Source organism: Rhagoletis zephyria, unplaced genomic scaffold (assembly GCF_001687245.7).
Source record: "Rhagoletis zephyria isolate East Lansing unplaced genomic scaffold, Rhagoletis_zephyria_1.1 Rzeph_scaffold_03446, whole genome shotgun sequence".
Lineage (NCBI taxonomy): Eukaryota > Metazoa > Arthropoda > Insecta > Diptera > Tephritidae > Rhagoletis > Rhagoletis zephyria.
Genome location: NW_016160529.1, coordinates 52,018 through 63,196, shown reverse-complemented (window position 1 = coordinate 63,196; position 11,179 = coordinate 52,018). Strand labels below are relative to the sequence as shown.

Genomic DNA, 11,179 nt, shown 5'->3' with positions numbered 1-11,179 from the left:
TTGATTTGAAGATGATTCAAAGGTGGATAAAGACATTTGAAAGATGATGTTGTATGATTGCCAATCATTTAAGTACTAAGGGTGACTAAACTAAGTAGTAAGGTTGAAAATGGATTAGACAAGGATTCGAGACATGAGGCTCTTAACAGTTGAAAGGGTTTTGTGTTTTTATTGTTATGAAATGTGTGTTGTTATTGCAGAAGATCATCGTTAGTTGTAAAGACTTGCTATGAAAGCTATGTTTTGAGTTTCATTCTGAAATGGGTAAATTAATTAAAACTTGCCACAAACATTGACCGTCTCCTAGATATATAGAAATTTGTATCCCAAAAGCCCCAAGATTAGGAAATAACAAGACTTTCTCAACAACGGTGTTGTTTAACTGAAATTTCATTTTTTTTAAATATCGAAACTTTTACTTTCATTTGGTGTTATCATAGAAGTAGTAAAATCTAAAGCAATTAGTTTGTAATTAATACCCTAAAATATCAACCACCGTTTAAACTAGTGAATATGAACACAGATGGATTATATAAATTAATTAAAAAATAAGTGCTAAGGTCGACTCAGCTCTAATTAAAAAATAATAATAATAATAAATAAAAAATGTTCGGGTTCCGCTAAAACTTCACATATTTTTTCCCCGAAACCAAATATTTTTCTAAAGTTAGAAATACAGCCTGCTACTTGGCAAACCGAAGCCGAAACCAAACTTTCGATCGGACTCTAGTAGCCACATCGTAGGTTATGCCGGAGTCACAGAGAGCTGTGTGTATCTGATACGCAGCAGCTAATGCGCCATTTCAGTACTTACTCAACATTTCCTTGCACCACTAGAAAAGAAAATCTTTGAAAGAAATTATCGTTGTTTTCTAGCAAACACGATCGAATTCGTTAAACTATGATTTTACATCGGCAACATTCCATGTAAAAGTGGAAAAAGACATACAATTTAAAATATTCGAATGATCTCTCTTTTTAAATAACTACTAATCATTAATCTGTTGAAACATATTAAAAAATAAAAAGATGCTGTAATTTTTGTGTATTGAATTTTTTACTTCATACCCCAGTCACAAGCACCTGTGCCATCGGTCACAAATTTTTAATATTGCTATAAAAATTACTGTGAAGTTTCAAGTCTCTAGGTCATCGGAAAATTGGTCAAAAATTTATTGCATGATTTACCCTTAACAAACATACTTACATACATATATACAGAGCAAGTTAAATAGTTTGACATTTCTGTAGAGGAATTTCATACATTAGTTATCGTCCTATGTTAAAAAATATCTTTCGCTATCGTATAAGTTCCGAGGGCATAGTTACAATTCACAATTGACCACATTCACAATGGAATGGCCCATCGATAAAGTGAGAAATATCTTAGCAGCCTAAAATTGAATCAAAATTTTCGGTGCACTGACTTCGAATATCCCAGCAAAAAATCGGTAATCGCTTTTAGTGGTAACGTGTTCCAGAAGGCATTGCGTTATAATTTTAAACTTAATTAAATATGCATGTATGTACATACCGATTTTTAAGTAAAATCTAAGTACCCAAATACATACATATGTATGTATAAAAACTGATTTATAAAAATTTTAATATTTTAAGACATTTTCTAATTTAAATTTAATATAAATAAGTATGGACTTATCTAAGAATTCTACATTAGTTTCTCTGTAAGGCATTCTTTGTTCGCTTCACTGGATTCTGTTTATCCATGCGTTTTCCGTTCGTTTGAAGGTAGCTGTGGGTAAGGGCTTACCGCCAATGGCATGCCCATGTTAAAATAATGCCTTCTGTTTCTGTGGTAATCGTGTTTTTTGCTGGGATACTACAGGGAAAAGTAATACCAAAACGTAAAACATGTTAATCTTGTTCTAATATAATATTCCCAATTATTTTCATGAAAATTTTTTTGCATTAAATATTTATGAAAACATAGTTCATTCTGTAATATATACCATATAAATCAAAGTTTCACATTTTACATATATAAAGTTAACAAAAATTCAAAAATTTTGCATCAGAATTTTCAACTTTTTATTCAGAATTTCTAGAAAATTTTCGAGTATGCAGTTTTGTAGCCCATTCAGTTTTAGTCTGATGAGTGGCAAGTTTCAAGCGGCTAAAAAATGCAGTTGATTTTTCAGATTTTTTTTCGGATTTATGAATCTTTTTCCATATAAGCATGAATTTCTTATAAAATTAAATGCGGGAGACCGTTAGCAACAAAATTTCAAAAAACCCACTCCAGTTTTTTTGTAAATTTCACTTGTTTTATATATAAAAAAACACAAAAGCAATCTCCAAAAAAAGTCTCAAAAATCAAGGGGATTTTTTAGCCGTTTGAAACTTGCACTTCATTACATAGACTAAAATTGAATGGGCTACAAAACTGCATAATACGAGTATCAATTGCATATAATTTATTTTACCAATGAACTTCCGCATGACGTCTTCCTCTTTAGTAGTAACCAGCCTATGGGGATACTAAAATAAAAATGCAGCTGTAATTCAATTACAGAAAGCTCTTAACATATCGTCAATAAGTATTTACTTAACTATGTACATCTGTATGTAAGTATGTACACTTATATATGCAAGCCANTGCATATAATTTATTTTACCAATGAACTTCCGCATGACGTCTTCCTCTTTAGTAGCAGCCAGCCTATGGGGATACTAAAATAAAAATGCAGCTGTAATTCAATTACAGAAAGCTCTTAACATATCGTCAATAAGTATTTACTATATTAACTATGTACATCTGTATGTAAGTATGTACACTTATATATGCAAGCCAACAATACTTTAATGCGAGTTAATAATACTTTTAATGTTGATTTTTTTAATGCGCTATAAAAGTTGAATGCATAACTTTTTCTTTTAAATTTTAAATGAACGCTGTTTAATATGCTTTTTTGCCATTTTATTTCGCTGACTATTCGAAAAAATATGTTGACTAAATCACTTTAATCAATGTTTACGAGTGGGCTAAGCAGCCAAATTATCGGATTTATATGCGGCTATGTATCAACAATTTCGAAAATACATAATTTTCAAATAAACCAAAGCAGTTATGGTTTGTTTTGTAGCAATTAAAGAGCAAGTTCATGGGATCGTTTACAATAAGTTTATATACATTAGGCTGGTCCAAAGAAAGTAAAGTAGGAATTTTAATGCTACCACGTTCTACGATTGTGCTATATCGAATAAAACATTATATTCAGTTTTTTTTCATGCAGCAATAAATATCAGAAGTAGATTGTTAGTAGATGTTCATCTAATATTTTATGTCGAATATTCGAAAGTCGGGGCATACAGAAAGGAAATGTTGAATACTTTCTTCGCTATCATCTACCCGACAGCTGCGACGAGTCATATTATGGGGTAGTCCTATTTTTACCGCATCTTTGCCTAGGCGACAGCATTCGTCCTTTTGTCGCCATTTCATAGTTTTCTCGATATCTTACAGGTTTGTATATCTAACCTGCTGCGTCTAGACAGTTCAAGTAAATGCAAACNCAAAAATTGAATGCATCACTTTTTCTTTTAGATTTTAAATGAACGCTGTTTAATATGCTTTTTTTTGCCATTTTATTTCGCTGACTATTCGAAAAAATTCGTTAACTAAATCACTCTAATCAATGTTTACGAGGGGGCTAAGGAGCCAAGCTATCGGATTTATATGTTGCTATATATCAGCAATTTCGAAAATACATAATTTTCACATAAACCAAAGCAGTCATTGTTTGTTTTGTAGCAATTAAAGAGCAAGTTCATCGGTTCGTTTACAATAAATTTATGTACATTAGGGTGGTCCAAAGAAAGTAAAGTAGGAATTTTAATGATCCCACTTTTTAGGATTGTTCTATATCGAAAAAATTGTTTTATTATGTTCCGTTTTTTTCATGCAGCAATAAATATCAGAAGTAGATTGTTATAGGAGTAGATCGGTTAGTTGTGCTACTAGATGTTCATCTAATATTTTATGTCGAATATTCGAAATCCTGGGCATACAAAAAAGAAATGTTGAATACTTTCTTCGCTATCTTCTACCCGACAGCTGCGACGAATCGTACTATGGGGTAGACCGCTTCTTTGCCTAGGCGACAGTGCCCCGCGATGATTGCTACAATTCTGAACAGGTTCGTCCTTTTGTCGTCATTTCATAGTTTTCTCGATATCTTACGGGTTTGTATATCTAACCTGCTGCGTCTAGACAGTTCAAGTAAATGCAAACTAATATCTCATCGGACTATTCCAAAACGGTAATCCATTGCCACCGCTTCGGATTCGTCCAAACCGGCTCCTGCTTTCGCCAATTCATCAGCACACATTAGCTTCTATGTTCCTCTATCTGTAAACCCACACAAGAAAGAGGGTAGGTGACTGAGGTATTGAGCTCAGTATCACTTTGAATTCCCTAACTAGCTTAGATATGGTAAGCAGGGAAGGTAATGCTAATGGGCTGTCCCTTGGCTGTCAGAATGTATTGTTGCTTTACTCTTGTACACAACTATATTGCCTTATCTATACACGATTTGAGGATACCTCGATCCAATCATAGAGGCAGAGCAAAATCAAGTTCATTCTGCTCCCACACTGCAATCCATCTTGGTGCCGTCGGTGTATAGAGAAGTACTTAGCCTCTCTGTCTGCCACTCGGTCTCTCCTCTAGTATCTTCTGGAAAGTAGTAACACTTCCACGTTACAGCTGGGCACCAGATTGCCNACTTCGCCAATTCATCAGCTTTCACATTAGCTTCTATGTTCCTCTGTCTGCAAACCCACACAAGAAGGAGGGTAGGTGACTGAGGTACTGAGCTCAGTATCAATTTGAATTCCCTAACTAGCTTAGATTTGGTAAGCAGAGAAGGTAATGCTAATGGGCTGTCCCTTGGCTGTCAGAATGTATTGTTGCTTTACTCTTGTACACAACTATATTGCCTTATCTATACACGCTTTAAGGATACCTCAAACTTCCCTTTGGAAGATAATTGTTCTTTTCTCAATCGTGGAAACAGCGCAATGCCGAGTTCCTTAGAGTAAACTCCCGCTCCCACACTGCAATCCATCTTGGTGCCGTCGGTCTCTCTGTCCGCCACTCGGTCTCTCCTCTAGTCACTTCTGGAAAGTAGTAACACTTCCACGTTACAGCTGGGCACCAGATTGCCGACCATATAGTCTGTCTTCGTACTTTATTTCATTTCATTTATCATTGTCCCATGGCCGAAGTGCCTAGTCCCCTAGAGACCTGACATTCTGAGTCTGATCGCCGATTTCATAGCCACTTCTTTCAAGTGAAGATCGATAGGATTCAGGATGAGAAGAGCGCTTCTGTTAGGCAGGATCTTACTGCACCTATTACTCCTGCTCTTGCTGTCATTTGTATGCTTCTTGGTTTGCTTCGTACGGGCCACCAGACTAGACCGCCGTATGTAAGGATTGGTCTTATGATCGCGGTATACATCCACCTCAGAAGTTTAGGTTTTAAATTAGAAAGGAAAAATGGACGAGTACTTGAAGTGGGCTATTCTTTTTGATTCTACCTAGTTTGAACGTCAAAAAAACATTTTTTTCTTAATTAATTAAAAAAAACAATTATGAAAGAACTGACAGATGCATTAGGCCTATAAGAAAATACATACATATGTACATTAACAAAAATTAATTTTTCATATTTAATTTTACTTGCTTCGCCTTTGGATGCCACCAAAAAGTTTTAAATGAAACGGTTAGACAATTAAACTCTTTTTTCTGAGAAAATAAAGACTAATTGGTTTTACAAAATGTTTGTATTTCATTCAATATTTTATTTTATATATACATATTACAAATCTTTGTACAACATTTTTATAAAAGAGAATTTTTTCTAAACTCTTTTCTAAAGCCTAAAAAAATCGTTTTTATAACATAATACTTACCCACATTAAGACCCATAAAAATGAACAAAACCAAAAACATTCTGAATAAAAATAAAACAACAAACAGCAAATGGCCTTAATAAGGGTGCAGCACTTAAATAGCAATAAATTTCGGTGAATTTAAAAAAGAAGATATAAAAATAAAATAAAAACATGCAAAAATTAAAACAATACATATGGATGTATGGACATAAAAATAGCAATAACTAAATGTAGAGCTTCATGACTAATTTGTACACGTTTAGAAATAATGTTATGATAGATTAGAAAAATAAATAGAAAAGAANCTTTCTTCCATACCGGCTTCCAGATGAGTTTCTTGCGCCACAGATCGTGACTGGTGTATTCCCAACCTTCGTGATCTTTACCCAAATACTTTTCGCCCGGTATGCCCATCTTCACCCACTCGGGCACGAACATCTGCTTCCAGTCGGGCACTTGCACTTCACGCCACACCGGCACTTGGATTTCCTTCCAGATGGGCACTTGAATCTCCTTCCACACCGGTACTTTCACTTCCCGCCACACTGGCACTTGGATTTCTTTCCATACCGGCACTTGGATCTCACGCCACACCGGCACTTGTATCTCTTTCCAAATGGGCTTTGTTATCTTCTTCCATTCGGGTACTTTTTCCTCTTTCCACGCGGGCACTTCGCGCTCTTCAATGTGTGGCTTTTTGACGATCTTCCAATCGGGCACCTGTACTTCCTTCCAGATGGGCACTTGCACCTCCTTCCAAATGGGCACCTGTATCTTCTTCCATTTCGTTTCCCACGCTTCCTTCTTGATTGTCTTCCAGACCTGCACCCAATCTTCCTTCCATGTGAGTTTCTTCTTCCACACACCCTCGGGCGGGTGAGCGTATGTGAAGCTTAGGATAAGCGCGCAGCTGGCGCCTAGCAGCTGCAAAAGATAGGGAAAAGGGAAAGATGTTTTTAAGTAAATTGTGAGAATTCTATTGGCGTTGTTTATAGTTAAACTAAAAGGGCAAGTATTGGAATATAAAAAAAAATATTGCAAGCTCTTCCGATGTAAATTTAAAAAGTTTTTTGCCGCTTTTGTGAAGTTTTAGTTTTATAAAGTAGGACCATATGCGGGTGTATTTCTTAAAAAAAAAAAACTTCTAACAGATCTTACTGCGCTGGTTCGCTGGTTACAGAAATTTTGTAATCGGTAAGTTATATTGGAACTTAATTTACTCTTCTTAGTACAATTTTCGGTTGCAAATGCTCGGACACCTTCAGAATAGGCCTGTATATCGAAGTGTTATTTTAACATAAATTCTCTTTCAATTTGTTGTCTGCATCTTGATATTGTCTCACAAATGTAGAAATCTACAGTTCAGCGCCGCTTCCGAACGGAAATTGGTTATTCTGAGCACACTTTATGAGGTAGAGGGACACTTGCAGATATATGTCCTTCTTCTTATTGTTTGACGTTGTTTGGCAGAGTTCAATAAATCACAGTAGTACCAACTGAACTTGGAAATGTCAACTATAGCCAGGATTTTGGAAATCCCGAAAATTGGTATTTTAAGGCCTTTCTTTAAACACAATTTTTTCTCTGATTATAGCGCCCGCACTATTTTGTTGACCTTTTTTCTTTTATTGCCATCATTATTGACTAAAAAGCTTGAAAATGTTCCGAAAATCGGCATTTAAAAATTGTTATTATTTACCATGGAAATTAATGTGGAGCAGGCGCCAAAAAAGCTGTGATTTATACATATAGTAAAAAAAAAAGTTGTTTAGCCGAACGTAGGAGAAGCTTTTTACATTTTCGGATCCTAAAGTATGATATGTTCATCTTCTTGTCTGAACAATTTTCAATTCCGAGTTCATTGACCTCAAGTACTCCATTCTAGTACTTACCCAACAGACCTCAGTTTTTATGACCTAACGTACCACCCTAATGAGAGTAAATTAAAGTTGACTAAAAATTATTGAACTTTGGCTAAGAACTATTAAAAAAAAATTATTGTCGATTGAAGGTATCACCCAGAAATGCAAAAAAGGCGTTCCCTAGGTTCGGCCAAAAGAATGACGGTTTTGCAATAATCTAACAGAAACACAGTTGGAAAAATTACACCTCAGTAGCCGAAAAACTCTAAAAAACGATTATTTCCTATAAATAGTTGAAAAAACATGGATGAACCACATACCTGGGGGTAAGCTTATTTTTATGTAAGGCTCAATACAACCTCAATTATACCCATAAAAGTAATATAAAATATAAAATACAAGAATATCGGATAAAAAATGGGCAAACATGCTTTATGTAGAAGGAAAACTTGAAACATGAACTGAACTGTAAACTAAAAACAGAAAAAAAATGAAAATTTGTTGAACTATAATATACTTTAGTTAGAAAATCGAATTTACGTGGTATTTGTTATAGAATATCCCACGTAAAAAATAACAAGATAAAACTGTTGAGAGGCAGTCTGACGTTTGCCAGCAATATTCTATTCTATTTTTGAACAAATTAAACCGTTTTTTATGATTTTTTTTTTTGTCAAGAAAAATCAGATTTAATTTTTTAGATTATAAACGATTTAGAACGGTCGTAAAAATGTAGTCCCCATTATAACGATTAAAAATTTTCGAAAAAAATACGACCCAAAAATATCGATTTTTTTTTTTAAGTATAAAAAACACAAAATAATGATTAAATTTGATCGACAAAATTAAACTATAAATTTTGCGAATAATTTTTGGTCGGAAAAATAAAAACCAAAAAATAACGATTTTGCAATGATCTAAAAAAATCTTGATAATGAACGGTTATTTTCTGCCCCTGGCATAAAGTGACTAGAAGAATGATTCATGTGTTGTTTTTTTTTTTTAATATTCACAATGTTTTTCTAGTAAGATGTTTTTCTGAATTTTTGCCAGTTTCAAACGTTATACACAATTTAGGAAAATTCAACAAACTTTCATCAAAGTTTCGATCCTTTTAAAACATGTTTGCGCATGAAGTGTTATAACCAGTACTAATTTAGTTTAATGGAGTGTAAGTTTAAAGTGGCTAAAAATTGCGTTAATTTTTAATACTTTATTTTTTTTTTTGTAAATACAAATTTTTTAGGAATTAAAATGCGTTTTCAACTAAATTTAAAAAAAATCAACGCCACTTTTATAAATTGCAAAAGACGTCATCAAAATAAATTTATTAAAAACCAACGCGATTTTTTTAGCCGACTGAAACTTTCACTTCCTTCGACTTAAATTGTAAACCTGCATAGTTAAAAATGTTCTAAAGATTCAGACCAACAAGCACAAACTTTTGATAAGACTTGTTGAATTTTCCGAAGTTTTGATTATAACTTAGTTTGAAGCTTCGCTTATATGGTTTTGCTTAAAGCTTGCACAATATTTTTGTTGGAAATTTACTACAAAAATTTACTTGAAAAACATTATGAATATAAAAAAATCAACGCGTGAATACTTGTTTGAGTCACTGTATATTGTTAAATTTTTAATATCGACCGACATACAGATAGACTCCATTACAATGGTTTGTTAATAACCTACGGACACTTTTCTCATGTTCAGGGGAAGCGCTCCGAATTCTAAGTTTTCATAAAAAAAAAATTGTTCAAAAATTCTTGTTCAAAAATATTTATGTCGTGGCGCTGACACAAATTTTGATAACAGAGTTTGGAGCAGCCAACCTTACTGAGATTTCCACTTTTGATGCTGAAAAAATTCAAAAAGAATTTCATAACTGCCTTAGATAAATAATTTATCTGTAATTTTCTCTAAAGAAAGCTAAAGAACTCTGTCTATAGTTGTTCAGTTTCTGAGCTAATCCTTAAATGTCCGGGTCCTATTGCGGTTGTCGTTCGGAGCATAACAGACCAGACGTACCCCTTGGTCGGGAGGTCAAGAGTTTGGTACGCAAGGTTTTTTACGAAAATAAAAATAAAACTTTGACACAACACAATTTCTTCTAATGAAAGCAGGACTAGTTTTGATATAAAAATATAAACTACAAAATTATAAATGACGTTTTACGAACTTTTAGAACCGCAACTAGCTACGATGTACCGTACTAACTTTCGTTGATTTTCTAGTCAAAATCAAAATAATTTTTATTAAAAAAAAATTGTCGCGCATAAATTTTAGGTCGTTTTTAGTAACAAAAATCTTCAGAGTAGAGCAATAAACATTTTTGGTGTCGTAGCATTAAACCCGCAGAATTTTCTGTAGGGACCTGTGTAAAATCAGAAGAAGGGTTTGCAACGCATAAAATAGATTACCCAGCGCAATGGGAAGCGATTAAGCCATCCCTGTACAAGGACTATTGGCTCTGTCTAACTAATCCCACTATAAGGTTTGTATATTTAACCTTAATATTACACATTTTATTTTAGCAATTTTTCATAGATGAGCATATTTTTTATGAAAAAACGCGCAAATGATTATATTTTTTAAGATATGATCTGCACAGCTTATATAATCCTTTTGTTTCGCGGAAGTCCTTGCTTTAGCACGTAAGTTGGCATAATTATAAGTTTTATTGCTTTCTGCGTTTCAATTGTTTAGCATACTTATATTTTATTTTACATTTTTAATTGCTTAAGTTCGCTTTTTTCAATCGATTCAGCTTTTTTATTATAACCAGCACTTTGAACCGTTTTTCACACTATTTGTCTTTAGGTCACGCAAACACATTCCATGAGTTTTGCAATTTTTTTGTATAATTATTTTAAATATTTCTATTTATCAAACAAAAACACCCACCAGTAAATTTAGGGATCTCATCACTTGTCCCCTTGCGTCGCGTTTAAAGGCGGGTACTGTTTAACAGCAGTGATTGTATGCCTCCGCTGAGGTCTTCCAAAAACACTACCTGCATTTCTCCGCCGCACATCTATTTATATTTTGGAAAACAAAACTTCGTTTATCAAAGCCAAAAGCAGCAACAGCAAGAAGCGCCGCAGCGACAGCAATGCAATGGAGCAGCAGCAATGGCCGCAGCAATGAAATGAGCGCAAGCCAAAAGGCAACTAACCAAAAAAACCAAAACCAACAAAAGCTTCACCTCACACTCATTGTCAGCTAACAATGACACCGGCTAAAATGCGGCAAAAGCGTCAGACGATGCAGTCGCTGATCTTTAATAGAGTCGGTCAGTCTCAGTGACGCCACCGCCACCGCCACCGCCACCGATGTTGGTCACCACGCATAAGTCCAATAGTAGCAACTCGTAAATGAATCAACGGCCAGCCAACGCAG

At 34.2% G+C, this 11,179-nt stretch overlaps 1 protein-coding gene across 1 annotated transcript; it reads right to left on the bottom strand.

Moving 5' to 3' along the window:
• Positions 1-6,098: 6,098 nt before the first annotated feature.
• On the bottom strand, positions 6,099-10,923 carry LOC108368991 (uncharacterized). The gene is made up of 2 exons (XM_017623956.1): positions 10,685-10,923; positions 6,099-6,842 (listed from the first exon to the last, which is right to left on the bottom strand). The coding sequence occupies exons 1-2, from the start codon at positions 10,703-10,705 to the stop codon at positions 6,099-6,101; spliced, it is 765 nt and encodes a 254-aa protein (XP_017479445.1). The 5' UTR covers positions 10,706-10,923.
• Positions 10,924-11,179: the final 256 nt, after the last annotated feature.